The 17,810-nt window shown below is 30.9% G+C and overlaps 3 protein-coding genes across 3 annotated transcripts; all 3 read left to right on the top strand.

Annotated features, from left to right (window-relative positions):
- Nucleotides 1-1,988: 1,988 nt before the first annotated feature.
- On the top strand, nucleotides 1,989-3,967 carry LOC134283207 (serine protease inhibitor Cvsi-2-like). The gene is made up of 3 exons (XM_062765656.1): nucleotides 1,989-2,099; nucleotides 3,058-3,177; nucleotides 3,836-3,967. Exons 1-3 carry the CDS (start codon nucleotides 2,060-2,062, stop codon nucleotides 3,934-3,936), a joined length of 261 nt encoding a protein of 86 aa, XP_062621640.1. The 5' UTR covers nucleotides 1,989-2,059; the 3' UTR covers nucleotides 3,937-3,967.
- A 5,096-nt stretch (nucleotides 3,968-9,063) lies between these two features.
- LOC134283206 (serine protease inhibitor Cvsi-1-like) lies at nucleotides 9,064-11,487 on the top strand. The gene is made up of 3 exons (XM_062765655.1): nucleotides 9,064-9,111; nucleotides 10,594-10,710; nucleotides 11,351-11,487. Exons 1-3 carry the CDS (start codon nucleotides 9,072-9,074, stop codon nucleotides 11,467-11,469), a joined length of 276 nt encoding a protein of 91 aa, XP_062621639.1. The 5' UTR covers nucleotides 9,064-9,071; the 3' UTR covers nucleotides 11,470-11,487.
- A 3,226-nt stretch (nucleotides 11,488-14,713) lies between these two features.
- Nucleotides 14,714-17,578, top strand: LOC134283205 (serine protease inhibitor Cvsi-2-like). Its single transcript, XM_062765654.1, has 4 exons — nucleotides 14,714-14,821; nucleotides 15,766-15,882; nucleotides 16,487-16,641; nucleotides 17,504-17,578. The coding sequence occupies exons 1-3, from the start codon at nucleotides 14,782-14,784 to the stop codon at nucleotides 16,636-16,638; spliced, it is 309 nt and encodes a 102-aa protein (XP_062621638.1). The 5' UTR covers nucleotides 14,714-14,781; the 3' UTR covers nucleotides 16,639-16,641; nucleotides 17,504-17,578.
- Nucleotides 17,579-17,810: the final 232 nt, after the last annotated feature.

Raw genomic sequence — 17,810 nt, 5'->3', positions numbered from 1 at the left:
AAACTTATAGTGACTTCACAACTGTGGGATATTAAAAGATATCTAAAGAGTATTATCTACGGGATAAAGGAGTTAATATGAGAAACTGAAAATACCTTTTAAAGTATAATATAAACACAACGTAAGGTTTATCTATCGATACATGTTAAGGACAGATGATACAAACAAAAAATGGTTGCCTGGATTGGTATATTTTTTTGGGCCTAATTTCATTGCAAATGATGAAAATTATAAATTTTTAGAATATAAAGAATTTTTAAACCTTCTGTGATGTTCAAAATTCTGCCTTTCTGAAACTATCCTTATTAATCTTTACAAATATTTTTCACTTTAAATTTCATTTTTGTGCAGATTTGAATAAAAAATTCAAAACTATGCGGTGAAAGTTATTCATTTTATTCATTTAAACATGACCCAATTTGTTATTTTCAAATTCTTTGACAAAATTTTGTTTGTATCATCTGTCCTTAAGGACGTTTTATAACGTTATCTTTCAGTTCACTCACGTTTCCATTTGACATCTCTCGTGTTCCCTTTTCAGAAATATTCATTGCCATTTTAGTATTATCCGTCTTGCTTTAATTTATAGTTTAAAAGATTATTTGAACGTCCTCCAATTGTTATTTATTTTTTCATTCTTTTTGTATATATAATGTTTATGAATTATCAGATCCAAAATGAATATTCAAGATAAAAATAACAAAGTTGGAATATGTTGGCCGTCATGCAATAGACAAGACCCAGCTCTGTGTTTCTATTTTTAAAGTAATGTATTTATATGAATGAAATCTTAGAGTAAAAGTTAAAACAATTACTTTCGGATTAACCCTCTATGTCCTTTTCTTCCTTTAATAATCTTTCTTGACATTTTTAAACAATTAAATCAAATGTAGAAAAATTGAAGACTCATCACATGTTGTATAGAAATCATCTATTAAAAAAGTCATGGGAGATTCCAAACATACTTATGTTTTAACAAAAATTGTGTCAAATAATCGACATTGTTTGTGTACAATTATTAATTTGCTAAATGTATTATTTGGAAAAAAATAAATTGTTGATCATTTCAAGATTCATTTTCAAAAATAAATGCATAATATTAAATTGGAATATATCACTGTTTCATTATCAAAATCACTATCAATTAAATGAGATGATATTCCAAAGACATAAAGAAATAGACGAAATGAGTTGTGAGCCATATATCTTAAATGCTTTTGTGTTCCGTTCCGTGATGATGAGATGCCGTCTGGAGTGATAATGACCCTTTTGATCTGACAGTTAATTGTTTACTAATGGACAAAGGTGACCACATAATCAACAGCCCGCATTGACAAATAGGTGAGCGTATATTCTTTTATCATTAATCTTTGTGTCTTGTAGTGAATCTTAAATCAAAGAAAATGTACAACTTTTTCAAATTATATTCCAGGGGAGGCTGTTAACAGATATGAACGAGGTTTGGTTTTTAATTCAAAGCAGGTATCAACACTGGTATGTATATTCCAAGAAAGCACGGCGAAAATATTTTTGTTGGAATTAGTAACTTTAAATTTTTTGAGTAAAGAACCCATTTAGAGAGCCCACAAATAACAGTTTTCCTTCTCTCACTAAAAATGTTTTTAAACTTTGAAATTTGGAGGAAGACATAGAAAGAAGGCAATTGTTTGGGTACCTTTTTTTGTCTTAACGTTTATGCTCTGAATTTCTATAGAAACATAAGTGATACATGTCTCCTAAATAAAATTTCAGTAACCTAGTCATTTGCTATCAGAGTGTATAAAAATCTTGCAGATGACGTTTAAATTTATGTTCGTATCGATACCGATAATACATCACCACATCAAATATTTCTTTAATTAATCGTCATCAAACGATAAACATATAATTTGTATTCTTTTTTCATTTATTCCTCCTACAACATGAAATAGGTATTAACAATGGTCACGTAAGATAAGGCTCGTTATCTCTGAGTTCCGTATGTATCGTGTTTGTTTCGTGCCCTATAACTGTTAGAGGACAGAAAGATTTTCCCTACCGACCCACATCATATAGAAGAATGAAGTCGATCATCATTGCATTCTCACTGGTAGCCATTGGTAAGCTTATTTAAAAAAAACATACATATAAAGCAGAAATTCGGGGGGGGGGGGTAAATGAAGGGATTCTTTACGATATTTCAAATTAGGAATTAAAACATTGTACAAATCCTATACAGGAAAAAAAAAACATGAAATCATATCGGCAAAGAACTCTTTTCTCAGGAACCAAGCGTATTTTCTATTTTAAGTTGTTTGTTATATTCGTTGCAAGGGTAGAACCATCATTGTTTCCCAAAATAAGAATAGAGGTACATGTATATAAACCACTAAAGAATCGTATCAGATATATAGAAGCTAGGATTGCCAAATTCAATTCTTTGTTCTTTAAATGAATATTTTAGAATTAAATGAATTCCAAGGAGACAAACAATTAAATATAAAAAAAATCTAGATCTTATTCGGACGAAATACTGTTTTGTGGAGGGGGTTTGATTAAGGTCATTTTGTAGTTACTTTACTACAAACATTCTACAGCTTTTGAAATCCTAGAAGGTCTGGAACTCCTTCCCGCTGGATTCTGTGCTTGTTTATCACGCCAGACCAAACACATGTATATAAATCTAATATGTATCATATCTGACAAAATGAACAGCTTGATATTAAATCTAAATTAAATCTGAAAAATAATTTTGAAAGTACATCAGGTACGTATGTATTATGAACTATATGTAACTCTTTAAACTCAAAACTAAATTAACTATAAGACCTTTGGATGTTTTGTTTACGTATATAATAGTTTGTGGCTATGCTAGAATATTTTACCGTTTGTGCTGTGTACAAGAGAGAAAGACGCAATTTCATAATACATCTTTCATTTTATACTTGTATTTATTAATTGTACTATCAGTTAATGCTTAATAATTAAGTTATATGGAACAAAAGACAAAGAAATAGACTTTCAATAAATTATACATGTAAATAATAATCTCAAAGGATTTTTTATTCATGTTTGCAGCTTACGTGTTGTCAGAGAGATGCGATCATCTTGATGATTGTGCCAGTACCCAATGTGCCACTAACGCTTCTCACATTGAATGTGAACATCATCAATGCACCTGCATAGCTAACCCAATGTGTATGTATCACACCAGAAGCAACAGCTGTAAATAAAGTGGACATCTCCCAAAACAATTTGACAGGCAGAAATTACAAACCACTGCAAAAAAAACATAACAGAAAGAACAGAAAGAAAAGAAAAATAATCGTTAACAGCTAAAACTCGAAACTAATCCTATTTATTTTGGAGTTGGTATAAGCTTTTCTGATACTTTTTTGTTTTGACATCCTAATATTTGCCACTGCTTGACCTTACAGCAAAAGATAAAATGGGGAACCTGTATCGAAATGAAAATTTAAGACAGTTAAAATCTACTCAAGCCCCTATCATGAAAAACTTTTTTGAACCTGATTATGTGATATCACGCAATATCAATCTTTTCAACATTTTAGGCAATGCAATTAAACTTAACAAGATAAAATATTCTATCGTTAAAATGATTATGTCCCAAGGATGAGGACTTTTTCCAAGAAAGAGTTAGAATATCCTTAACTTAACATGGTACAGCCTTTATATTCTTTCAAACACTGTAGAAATGGGATTTCCATTTATTATCGATCATTTATCTTATTACATGAAGTGACTACTGCATTTTCGTTTCTTTTATTAGTCTGGTCAGATTGTAGACATTTTTGTTGGATACACGACTGAATTGTAATGACTTTGTCTCTTTCAGCATGTAGTGACAGACAGGATTGTACTATGTTGGGTAGATGCCCAGAAAGACATGAAGAATTCCATTGTCTTGACGGAGTGTGTAGATGTCTTCGAGTATAAATGAAACCTCACAGAGTTTTAACTTTCGGGAAAAAGCCGGCATGTTTTCGGACATTCTGATATTCTGATATTTTTAATAAATTCCTAGTTATCTAACAAAAGCGGATTGTTTTCTTTTCTTCAATATTTGAATCATTTTGTAAAAAAAAAAAAGAAACATTAGTATTTTAAATCCCTAGTTCAAACAACATTTAAGGAAAGTAGAATTATTACAGCATACAATGACTAAAGCTCTACCAATACAGCATGACTAAAATTCGGTCAGATATTTATTCTAGTTCAAAGATAGATTACGATCTACATGAAACAAAAGTAGAATATCTAGACCGTTCAATGAAACACATGGAGATAACAAATAGTAATTCAAGATCAAATGTCCATGAAACAATTCAAAATAGAAACAGAGCAAACACGGACCTCCAAGACAAGGAAGAAGTGAGCATCCCCTGCCGACCCATCACACATGCCGTGAGCTCCCTGTCATGGTCTAGAAATAACGGAAAAATCCATCGTCGTTTTAGTGTATAAATAATGTACTTACAATTAGTAATAAAATTTCATTCAGCATTTGACTCAAGTGACAGTATTTGTTATCCAGTTGAAATTGTGGAACAGATTCCTATGCTCAATCAACTAGATGAATTTTTTACATTTCCCTTGAGAAGGTTCTTTATACTTTTAACTGTACTGTTTCCAACTAATTGTTTACAGTTGTTGAAAGTACATAACCTGGAGAAAAAAAGTAGGAATTTATTTCTCAAAATCGGACTCAAGACCCTAAACTTATAATAGAATACAGAGCATAAAATTATAATATTAAAGTATTCAATAAAAATATATTGATTACGAACAGTATATATGTAAGTTCAAAGATTCATTAAAAAATTCAAAAATCAAACAAATCAAACACGGGCCTAAACATTAGAGGTGGGATCAGGTGCCATGGAGGAGTGAGCATCCCCTGTCGACTCATCAAACTCGCCGTCTGCTCCTTGCCATGATCGGGAAACTTCGTCGACAATTCAGGGTGTAAATAATAGCTTAACAGTTTAATTGAAAAAATTCAGGCAGGATTTGCCTAAATAATTTTATTGTATTTGCTATTAAGTAATTGCATCGACCATATAACTTTATAAATGATAACCTTTATTGAGACTGCTGATATTCTTGATTAAGCAATTTATCTGTCAATAGTTTACCTCGTTTCAGAATTGATCATACGTAGAGCATGCTCTTTTGTGTCGTATTAATAGTTAAGATGCAACGTCAGGAATTGCTATTCAACGTTGTAATGTCAAAACAACGTCAATATGAATTGTTTGTGCTTAAATGTGTTTTTTTAAGAATAATTAATCCCATTGAAGTAATTATTAATAGTAATTTGTTTACAGAACCTTGGGTAAATGTACTTTTTTCAATAAAGCAGATTATAAAGACAAATTACACTATATTTTTAATTTGCTATCATTGTTTTCTCTCTTGCATTTGAATAGAATATTCAGCAGTTGCATGGATTAAAAATTATAATTACATTTGTACGCGATAATCGTTTCATGGTGATCATTTGAAAAAAACCAACACGAAAGACAATCCAAGGATACAGAGAGGTGACGATCAAAGATTAACATGTTAAGTATGAAGGGTACAACAATACATAAATAAATTAATAGGAAATGCAAATTGAGGTATGTCCCAAATCATGCATTCTAAGAACGTCAGGTGTTATTTTTAGCAACTGGGGAGATTTCCGCAAGACAACTCGATTCTTTAGTAATTTTTTATTCACTGACAACATCTCATGAAACCTATATGTATCAATAATAATTTCTCAGTACTTTCCACTGGTATAAATTTTAATAAATATTGCCTCTTGAATTCGGAATAAATCAATGAGCTATTAACTAATATATATTTGACATGGCATCATTTACGCAGCGGGACATGTTTGCAGGACACGGATTATGTTTGATTAAATACTTGAGCACCTGGAAAATTTTCATTATCTTTTCGGAACAAGTTGTTGTTTAAAAGTACTCATTGTACGTCAATTCAAATTTATGAATTTTACTGACAAAATATTCTTTTTTCCCCATTGAAAATGCGTAACAATAAATTTTCATTGAATGGGACATCTTAAAAGACTTTTATTTCAAAGGAAGTGGATATCTATTCAACAGATGTTGTCAACAAACATATTATGTCTAAATAGGATGTAAGAGAACGATCCTGTGAAATATTAAAGAGATGCGAGGAGATTTTTCAACTTTTTTCTAGAATAAACTCTGTTGAAGTTAATATTTTTCTGTTACAACGGGACAAGACGAAAATTGACGTTCGTCCGAAATATAATAGTCTGTCAATGTGTACATGTCTTGTAATAATACTTTTTTTTTATAACAACGTTATTGGTGAGAAAAACACCTTCATTTCCATATAAAACTCTACATGTTTATTATTAAGACTGTACTACATATGTTAGGTGAAAACGGATTAAGCGTATTTTTATCTATTAGTCGCAATTCCTGATGTTAAGTCTAAATATAAACACCGTATGCAGGTGAAACGTATATTGATGCATAAGTAAGGGGAATTGATGATTGAAAAGTTTAAGTCATCGCGTTTATAGATCAGGTTTGGAGATACAAAACCATTAACGTCGTTTAAGTAAATCATCTAAACAGAAAATAGTTGTGTGAGATTCTGTGGTATCTTTTATTACAAACTCATCGGGATTTATCGTATCGACTTAAGAATGGTAAAACAATTGTTAATTGACAATGCGTCGTCAATATATACAACTTTCGAGTTGAAGGCCATGGCAAGTATTTTCTTCTTTTCACGTTTAAGTTTTGTGTCAAAATTTGCTTCATATGAATTGTAAATAGGTATACTGTAATGGGGGCGCAACTGGTACTCATGGGAATTCCAAAAAAATTCGGAAGACCTGGTCTCCAAATTCCACATAGATATTATCTATAAGAAACTTGCAATTGAGCATCTTTTTAATATCAACTTCAGAGTACTTGTTTGTACAATCAGAATATTTTTCACCAAAATAGTTTTGCAAGTGACCAATGACAAGGTAAGGAGATTTACGAGTTCAGTTTTTATTGAAAAAAAGCAGCTGTCACGCAGCACTGTTAAGGCTTACTATGAGGAAAACAAGAAATAATACACACGCAAAATTTTAAAAACTGAATTTATTTTTCAAAAGGTGTTTTATTACCACATAAGTTAAATACTTATTAAAAAAGCAAAGTGTAAGCCACTCTGTACTGAATAAAGTTTGGCCCCATCGATGGACAATCACGTGATAATACATAGTATATGTGCTGAATGTAGATAATCGCAAGGGCATTCCCTAGTTGAAATTTAGAAAAAATAACTTAATAATTGTTTCTGTATACTTTGTTCTTTCTGGAAAGTGCTGCTGCTTTAAATAGAATTCGCATTTTCTTAGTTAGAATTTCAGGTAAATGGGCTTCACCAAGTATTCTATGTCCTTATTAAGTCACGCTCTCGATTTAAAGAAAGCAGCAGCACTTTTCAGTTAAGTAATGTATCCTTTATTTATTTTCAAAAAATGTTTAAGATCTATTATGTGTATGCCCTTGCGAAAAGACGATTTAATTAGGAACTTCGATGTTAAATTAATATGCCAAAGCTGTACACAAAAGCACGGTATCATTAATTAAATACATTCTCTCGATAATTACTAAACAATCCCACTAAATAAAGGTTTACATTGGTATTAATGGACTTTCCTAAATCTGTAAGTAACTTTTTTTTTCAATAAAACGCATTTTTCACTGTAAAAAATTACTTGATCTGCGTCTAACTGCACATAAAATACGTCATTTTTACCAAAATCACGTCATATCGACAAGTTCGCGGCGACCAGTGATTTGTTTATAACCTGCTGTGTGGGATTTAATTACCGACTTTTTAATGCATTAAAAAGTTTATTTGTTGCTTATTATGCTAATACAGTTTGAAGTTGCAATTTTTTTTCTGGTATTGTGAGGAAAAAAACTACATGTGTATTTTTGTGTGACGTCACAGTAGACTTTTCCCGTATTAACTAGGCCACGCCCCCTTATTTCAGCCTTAACAATGCTGCACAACTGGTTCTTCAAGCAGCCTAGACTTTAATACATCTTAGGGAACGGTTGTATATAAAGTTGAAAGTACGTAAGTTTTTTATACTGTTGGTAAAGTTTTGTGATTTCAAATTTTTTATAAGTTCTTTGGAAAATTTAGGTATCCAAATCTGATTTACATCACTTTTACTCTTGAATATATTGTTGCAAAGTATTTCTGATGTCTTCTTCCCTTCTATCAATATTTACATGAGGAATAAAGAAACAGGCTTGGAAGAACATTTACGGAAACTCGCTGTGTGTCTCTGTGATGATTTTCATGAAATTATGGAACCCAATATAGAGATGACATTTCAAATTGAATTCAGTACGAACTAACCGTGAAATCTAATTCGTTTTCACTTCTGATTTATTGTACACAGAAGAATAGTACGTTTTCATTTGGCCCCTAAATTGCTTACTGCAAGATTTTAACACACATACATTTAATCCATTCTTACAACTCGCCAAAGGTCTTTTCTCTCATTACTGTCTATCGACTGCCGTAATCTTTGACAGAAACCATTACATGTATGGAATCATGACCTGATTTAAAAGAGTGAAAAAATAATTGACAGTAGGGTGGGTACTAATGAATTTTTAAGTCATCCAATTCTTGTGCAAGGCTTTCACTCTCAGCTCGCACTGCCTTAATCAAAGGGAGATTTGTTGTGCATCCTATTTCTGTATGTTAAATTTCTGTTAAAAAATAATCATAATTTAAAAATTAGAAAATATTCACTAACATAAAATATCGTACGCGTGGAAATTGGGTAAGGTTTAACATTTAAATATATCTGGTTTTGTACGTGATCAACACAGATCTTGATAAGTCAAAAACAATTTGGACATTGCCAAATGAAACGTATTAATATAATACCTTTATCAGTATCCGAGATATTTCTTGAGAGGTTATGTAACTTTGATATTGTCCTGCTATTAACCTAATTCACTACACAACTTACAACTTATATCTCAAATATTGATCCTCTAACAATGAAGGTCCTTTTCATCGGAACCTTAGTCATATTTTGTGGTAAGAAAAAGGTCCTACGATGACATTAAGATTTTTTCTGATTATCGCTGTTAAGAATTAAGATTTAAAAACTAAATTCTAATGTTCTTTGGTAGTTCGTAAAAAAAAGTCAATAATCATTCTGAAAACGAAATGAAAATTTTTTTAGAAATAAAAAAGGGTTACATTTTTTAACATTTTGTAGATTTTGTTATGAACACTGTCGATTTTCAAGAAATTATTGTATACAATAGAATGCAAAGACAATTTCCTGTTAAATGAAATATATTAGGTATCAAAATCAGGAAAGTTCAGCATTAATATAGTTCATCATTAGTCAACAATCAGTCAAGTTTGTAAGCAAGCATAACTAGCATACATAATGTATGGTAAGAAATGTGTTCGTTGTTCTTTTTTTAGAATATCTTGTATATTATTTACTCTTTTTAAATACTCAATTGAAATGCATATATTAAGTATAATATCATAATGCAAATTTAATAACAGTGCTGAAATCAAATAATGTCCATGGATATATAATAAATATTTGTAGTTTAAGTAGCATTGAATAAATTAAACCATTGTAAACTAGTAAATCAAGCACTTAATTCAACAGTACATTTGCCATTGAGAAAAAATCAAATAAACATGTTATGCCAAAACAAATGATCAACAACACCGGCCATCCTTCACGTTATTTGTCCTAAACATAATTTCTTTCAACAATTCACATTATGTATGTACCTATAATGGAATTACTTATAAATGTTGTTACTGACTGTCTACAGGCTTTGATAATTCTTCAGGCTTTACCGTCTTTGAGATTTATCAACCCGAAAAATCGCCAGGAATTGATGAATTTGCTCAGGAATCATATTTCAAGAGAGACATTATTAACTTCAAGAGAAGGGGGCAAAAAAGCCGAAGCAAAAAAAAAACACATTAACTGCTCAGATTTGGAAGAAGTAGGGTGTTTCTGAAAACTGTTTACAACTATTAAATGTTATAACATGACGCATATTCCACACTACTGTTACAGTAACAATTAAAAAGTGTCAGCTCGGGAAGTAAAAAGGTGATGGCTTCTGGCTGTAGAACGTTTGTATGATATACAATATCTAAATTCCGCAGGAAATGTGATCAATTTGTTTGAATACACGTTTTCAAGGTTAAAGGACCCATCATTACTATGAAGGCAACGGAATGATCCGAGGTTTGCCGAAGTTAGTCATGCAGTCACAATTAGTTCGTCGATATCTCGTAAAAGGGCCATAACTCCTTTGTCAAAAAAGCATGACAAGTGTTTTTTCTTTCCAAAATAAATGATTTATGTTACCAAATTAAAATATGTTTATATAACGCTTCAGTCATCATATTTCCAGAAATTAACTCTCACCTGTTGGGCTAAGAAATTTAGCATGTATCAAGTATCGCAATAAAACAAATTGATATACGACATTTGAATTAGATGAAAAACTAATATATCTTTACATTTAAATGTAGTAAGCATTATTGCCGAGCGATGTAAAGTTGCACAGGACTGCCAGTTTACCTCGTGTTCCTCGAATTCCTCCCACATTGCATGTCATGGATACAAGTGTACATGTGACGCTTCCATTCGTAAGTTGAATAATGTACTTTAATTATTGAATGCATATTGTTAAAGATAATGAAAAATACACACGACCCCGGTATCATGAAACATACTTTCGTGTAATTTAAATTTTCAATTGCCTATAAAATGTTTTTTTTTAATTATTTATTGAATAAATGTCCACTGTTACAGATAGCAGCATCTTTAATTTGTGAAGCAACATTGTAAAACAGTTCATATGTCTCAAGATCTCAAATGCTATCCGTGAGCAAACTATAACTGTACAAATTTGTATTTTTTAGACCAGTTTATTAACAATTCGGCTAGATTACATACGTCTAAATTATTTTTACTTAGTTTACACAAGATCGTTCAATTCTCTGGTTTCTTTGATATCAACTGATACCTTCAGAAATCTTTCAACAATTAGTTTTGCTTATTTTGTAGTAATCTGATATTCTCTTGCTCAGGATTCTTACTTAAGTTTGAAATGAGAACAAAAATTCCTTGTAAAAAATAAAATTTATATTATTTCATCGATATCTTACTTTTTAAACTAGTGTCTATGTCATGAAATTTACATACATATTGTATCAATATAAAAAAAAAATATTGGTCTCTAAAGTCTGTGATTGATAAATATATTTAAGCTATTTTCTGTTTCAGCATGCTCCAGCATTTTAGACTGCATCGATATCGGTCGTTGTCATGAAGATGATAGTCACTATCATTGCTTGGACAACAAATGTGCTTGTCTAAAAGACAAAGATATTCCATCACAGTGAATAAATATGGGCAACATAAATAAAGTGAAATTAAAAGGAATGATTTGTTTAAATTTGTGCTTACGATGTTTGTTAACCTAAGCTAGTTCAAAGAACTATCAAAAGATTGAAAAGTTGTACTTAATATTTTTTATTCAGCATTACTTTGGAAAGTATAACATCAAATTGTTTTGAAGTGAAAAAAAATCTTCACTAACAAATTTAACTTTGCATCGAAACTAATAATCAATATGCATAATACGGAATTTTATTACTTTTATTGAGATTTCAATTTTCTTATGAAATATGTGAAGATAACGAAGAGCAGTCGTACTCAAAAGTCCATCAAAAACATCAGAGGTAGGATCAGGTGCCATGAAGAAGTGAGCATTTCTTTTCGTCCAGTTACCCCGCTGTATGCTCCTTGTCATGATTGAGAAAAAAGGAAAATCCGTCAATAAATCCGTGTGTAAATAAAGGTTTAACAACTAGTGTGTAGAATTTCAGTTAGCATTGGACTTCATTATAAATTATATTTGCTGATAAGGTCATTGTTTCGACCATAGAACTTACGAAATGATGACTTTAAACGAGAGAGCTGAACTTCATCAACTTGTTTGCCAATGATTTGCCTCGTTTTGGAAATTGTTCATACGTAGAGCATGCTCTTGCGTAACGAATCAACTGATATAATCTCTGTATGCAGGCAATGACGTCTATTGCTGTAAGTAAGGAAAGTTGACAATAGAAAAGTTATGGTCATCACGTTTTCTTGTATCTTCAAGCTAAACTGTTAGATTACCATTAACATCTTTTTTCGAATAAAATACCTAAATATGAAACAGGGGTGTCCGACTCTGTGGTATCTAAAACTGATGCTCAACCTGATATATCATATCGACATAGGAATCAAAATAGCCATTTTTAATTGAAGATACGTCGCCGATATATCTAAATGTCGAGTTGAATACCACAAGCGTTTACTTCTTTTCATGAAAAAATATTTTGAAAAAAAAATCTGCTTCATATGAATACAGAAAAAGGTCTGCTATAACGGGGCGCACATATTACCAAATGGAATTTCAATAGATTGTTGGAAGACCTGGCCTCCAAAAACCATATAGATATTGTCAATTAAAAAATCAATTATTTTTTAATGTCAACTTCAGAGTACTTGTGTGTGCAATCAGAATGTTGTTTAAGCAAATGACCAATGACAATGTAAGTAAATTTATGAGTGCAAATTTTATTGAAAAAAAAATAAAACAGCTGTGAAAGATATTAAAAGACAAATTTTTCTTGGGGAATGGATGTTCACCAAGTTGAAAAGTCGTAAGTCATTAAGCTGTTGATTTTGGTAAAATCGTGTGATTTCAAATTTTCCAAAAGATCCTTCTAATTTTAAAGCATCCACATCTGATCTGTATAAAATATTAGAATGAAATGTTAAACAGTACTCATTAAAGTTTCATTTAAATGGTTCCTATATTTGTAAGGGTAACAGAGAGAGGATCGTAAGTCATTTAAAAAAAAAACTTTGTGTTTTTGCCTGGATCGCTTCAATCTTCTATCAACGCTGTCAAATATGGAAATAATTTTCAATATCCAATTACCGGTAACAATACCATTTTATAACCAAAAAAAATGTGGTTTTATGAAATGGAATATAACACTCTGAAATCCATGGTAGAAAATAATCTTTGATTTACTAAAGTAAAATCTTTTCAATGATGATAACTCAGAAGCAAGTACATGTGTAGACGGTATAGGTAAACTTCAGCAAGTGAGACAAGAGAACAGATTCTTTTAAAAAGACATCAATATGTTGAAATCAATCGTGTTTAATTTCTATTAAAAAAAACAGTGATAAAATATTAGAATGAAATGGTCAATCTCAAAGCAAGATCAATGAAACACCATATAAATGGTTCCTGTTTTGAAGGGGTAACAATTGAAATTGTCACCAAAAGGTAAAACTATTGTCCACCTACGCTGGCGCGTCCGTAGACAATGGTTTTTCCAGGTGGGCAATTTCAAGTGTTATTTTCCAAAACAGGCACCACGTATTTTATTAAATGTACTACCTATTTGCTATAGCTGTTGTTTGTTTTTGTTTTATGTTCACTTTTAAGAAATTTTCAATACTACCGTTATCAAACAAGTTGATGAAAAACAAGAAACTTCTGTTTTGTTTGTTTCTAAAAAATTCAATAACTTCTGCACTCGAAAGCATATGACCTTTTCAAGAAATTCCAATTTTTATTGCCATTACTAAAATGCTGCTTAACCGTACGTTTTGATCAAAAGAACTTATTGTTAGTCCATTATTTATAAACTGAATTGACGACGGATTTTCCGTTATTTCCCGATCATGACAAGGAGCACACGGCGGGTGTCACCGGTTGCAGGGGATGCTCACTCCAAGGCACCTGATCCCACCTCTGTTTTGGAGGTCCTTATTTGCTCTGCTACTGTTTTCGCATTGTTTATGGACTTTTGATCTTGAATACTATTAGTTATCTAAATTTAATCAATTTTTACAGAAAAAAGAATATATTACGTCGATACTTCGAAAAACAGTAACAGATTTCTATTTTGTTTGTTTCTAAAAAGTTTCATAACTTCTGCACTCGAAAGCATATTTTGTCGTTTGTTGTTTTCAGACTTCTAAAAACAAAAATTGTCAATAAACTACTTTGAAACTATAATATAATCTCTTAATTTATATTTCTCATATTTCTCATTTATAAAATTCAGCCATTACTTTTTTCAATCCTTTTGTGGGGGCTTAACCGTACGTGCATGATATGACTTGAAAATTTGAAAGATTCTTGGCCTATAGTAATTGGTATTCATCAAATTGTTGAAAGATCTTGTCTCCGAAATCTACATAGGTATGCCAATAAAAAAAATTCAAGCATTCTTTAAATACTTGTGCATAGAATCAGAGTATTTTTACAATAAAAATTGCAGATAACTTAAGAAAAGGTATGCAAATTTACGACTTCAATAACTGAAGAAGCAGTTATCTTTTTTTAAAGAGGAAAAAAAAATAACTTTCAGAGAATAATCGATAAAAATACTCTTTAATGACATAATATTTACAAATTAAATTGGAGAAGTTGTGTTTAAGACATAATAATTCAAACATTATTAAATTAGATTAATTTGAGGTTATACATGTATAGCCTTATCGTAAAATTTTTCGTGACCTCCTTTCGTGACATTGAACTTACAATATTATGTCTTATCTTGCTGTCTCGATTTCAATAAAGGTACTTTCTTACTATTGTGTAGAGAAGTTGGGCATTGGAATCAGCACTCTCCGTCACCATGAGGGCTTTACTTATATGCGCTTTTGTTGTTGTTTGTGGTAAGTTTCTAACCTTTTGTTTTATCTATGTTCTTACAATATATAGAAGCACATGTACATATAAAAGCTATGCTAAAAATGCATATAATCTTATCATATTTTACGTTTGGTCGGCACAATGTTATATTTAAACGATAACTGTAAGGTTGCAGTTGATATATGTAGAAAAAAGATACCTGCATCGTTCAACTACATTTTATATTTTTATTATTTATCTAATGACCATTGTAGTGATTCCTTGGTTACCAAAATAAGGTTCATACTTTAAGAGTGCAGGGTGTCGCGGCAATTTTTAGACTATATTGATCTCCTCTAGAAGAAGAGCTCCATATGAAGATGTACAAAATGGTCAAATTTTAAAACTAGAATAAGTGAAATTTTTCTTTGCCAAATGAGAGTTGACAGCTTAAGTTATCATATATAAAAAATAAATTAAATTTGTGGATAATCCCCCCCCCCGCCTCCTTATTAAAACCAGTAATATATGCAGGTGATAATAGTACATAGCTCAACAGACAAGGAATGTTGACAAAGTAATCATGTTTCTCACAAGTTTTCGTAATTGGTCACCATTGAAGTTCTTGTCTAGTGAAGTATCTAAACATGAAACAACTGTATCGACTATGTGGTTGAATACACTTGAGGCAAAATTTAAATTGAAGTAACTACTAGTATTTTTAATCGACTATGTGTCATTGATACATGTATATCTAATAAAATCCAGTTGAAGGTCACAGGAGGATAATTTGGTGCCATTTCCTCCTAACAATTATACCAGATATTGAAATATACGAGCATTATATAAAATGTCCTTTACAATGACGAGAAAAATCAGAAATGAAATTATTACATACATTTTAAGCAAAGCACACAAGCGCAAAAACATATTGAAGGAATACTTACAGTGATATATCTATTCATTTTTTTTTATTTCACTGTTACAGTAAGTGTTTTGGCAGAACGGTGTAGGGACCTTGCTGACTGTTCATTAACAGTATGTCCCTCAAATTCAAGCCATATTGCCTGTCATGAGGAGAGATGCACATGTGATGCCCACGTTTGTGAGTATTTAAGGTGTTTATTGCAGGATAATCTATAGAAAGTTAACGGCTGTAAATCGAGGATAAATATTAAGACTTTCATAAATTATTACTATAAAGTATTGGAGAATTATCTTATAAGATACTCGTAAACTCTACTAATGATATCGTATAGCATGGTCCTCTAATCCGGTATAATAATTTCTTGTAATTTTGTCATTGCTTCACTTTTTATAACATGCCTTAATGATGAATCAACAATGGTTAATTTAAGTGTTGATAACTTATACGACTTTATCAATAATGAATTAAAAGCAATTAATCAAAATAGAATTGTTATAAATAAATTCTTGTCGAAAATTATTTGAAAACAAAAATAAACACATGAATGTAAAGATAACAACCAAATATATCAAACTATAAATAAAAGAACGTTTTTTAAAATTCAAATACATGTATACATTAACAAGCATTAACCGTCTCTTGCAATATTCTTGGACTTACAGATGCCTTGATATTTTACCTAATTAATAAGCATTATATTATAGAAATATGTATATCATAGTCTATTCCACAACATGCTGTTAACACTAGCTTCTACCTTATATTGTCTTGTACATTTTAGCCTGTACCGACATGCTGGACTGTATGGGAATTGGTCGTTGTCATGACCATGACGAACATTACCACTGTCTGGACGCTAGATGTGAATGCCTCAAGGATCACGATCTCCCAGGGGAACATCATGGTCCCGGTGGTCCCCACCCCCATGATTGAATGGTACTTTTCTCTCGATCTAAATAAAGAAAAATTAGAAGTATGTTTGAAGATTCGATCTTCTAGTATTAGAAGACTATGTCAATTTAAGTGTTTGAATATATATTTTACTTTTATACATGTATTTTACGTTATAATTCAATGGTATAAAATAAATGGAGATAACCAACAGTATTCAATCTCAAAAGTCCATGAAAAAAATACAAAATAGGAGCACAGCAAACATGGGCTTCCGAAAACTCAAGGGTGGGATCAGGTGCCATAGATTAGTAAGCATATGCATCCCCTGGGACCGGTCACACCCGCCAAGTGATCCTTGTCATGAACAAGAAAAAAACGGAAATTCCGTCGTCAATTCAGTGCATAAATAATGGAAAAACACTAAGTAACATTTGACTCAATGATAAATTATATTTGCTTACATCGTCATTGTATTGACCATAGAACTAACGATGACTTTAAATGAGACGGCTAATATTCTTCTTTCATCAACTTGTTTGTCAATAATTTACTATGTTTTAGAAATTGTATATAACTAGAGCATGTTATTGCGAATTGAATAATCTGAGAGATATTAACTCCGTATGCAGGTGATGAAGGTATATTGCAGCATAAGTAAGCGAAGTTGACAAAAGTTAGTCCTCATGTTTATCATAGAGCTTGGTTGTAGGATAACCATTAATGTCTTTTACATAAAATTAACTAGAATTGTTAAATCAAACATTTTTGTGCTGAGATTTTTTTTTTCATTATTTTTTATGATTTCTATTATACGTTTTGAGGAATATACAAAGCACATTGCAAAAACTTTCTTTAATTTAAACTTGAATAATAAATGCTTTTATATCTAATGTTTTTATTTCAGTTTCAGAGATAATCATGGTGGTTATCAACGTGGTATTAATTGTATTACAATAAAAATTTTAAAAATCAACTACGGTGTCTGTTGTTTGAATTTGCATTTAGTTACAGGTTGATCTCACTAGATCTTTAATGAAAGAGAGATAAGAATAGAGAGAATTGCAATTCTTGTGAATTGATTTGCTTGTGAATGCTTTACATGTAAATTGTAAAACAAAATAAGAGAATTTTATTTTGAATTTTATTTTTTTGAAATAAATTGATGGTTTTTTCGTTAAAAGACTTCCAAGGGAAAAATTTCTCATACAAAA

This window comes from Saccostrea cucullata, unplaced genomic scaffold (genome assembly GCF_032062105.1).
Source record: "Saccostrea cucullata isolate Sc308-1 unplaced genomic scaffold, CSIRO_AGI_Scuc_v1 ctg5417, whole genome shotgun sequence".
NCBI classification, from domain to species: Eukaryota; Metazoa; Mollusca; class Bivalvia; order Ostreida; family Ostreidae; genus Saccostrea; species Saccostrea cuccullata.
Note: the sequence above shows the minus strand (reverse complement) of the source record. Positions and strands in the feature narration are given on the sequence as shown.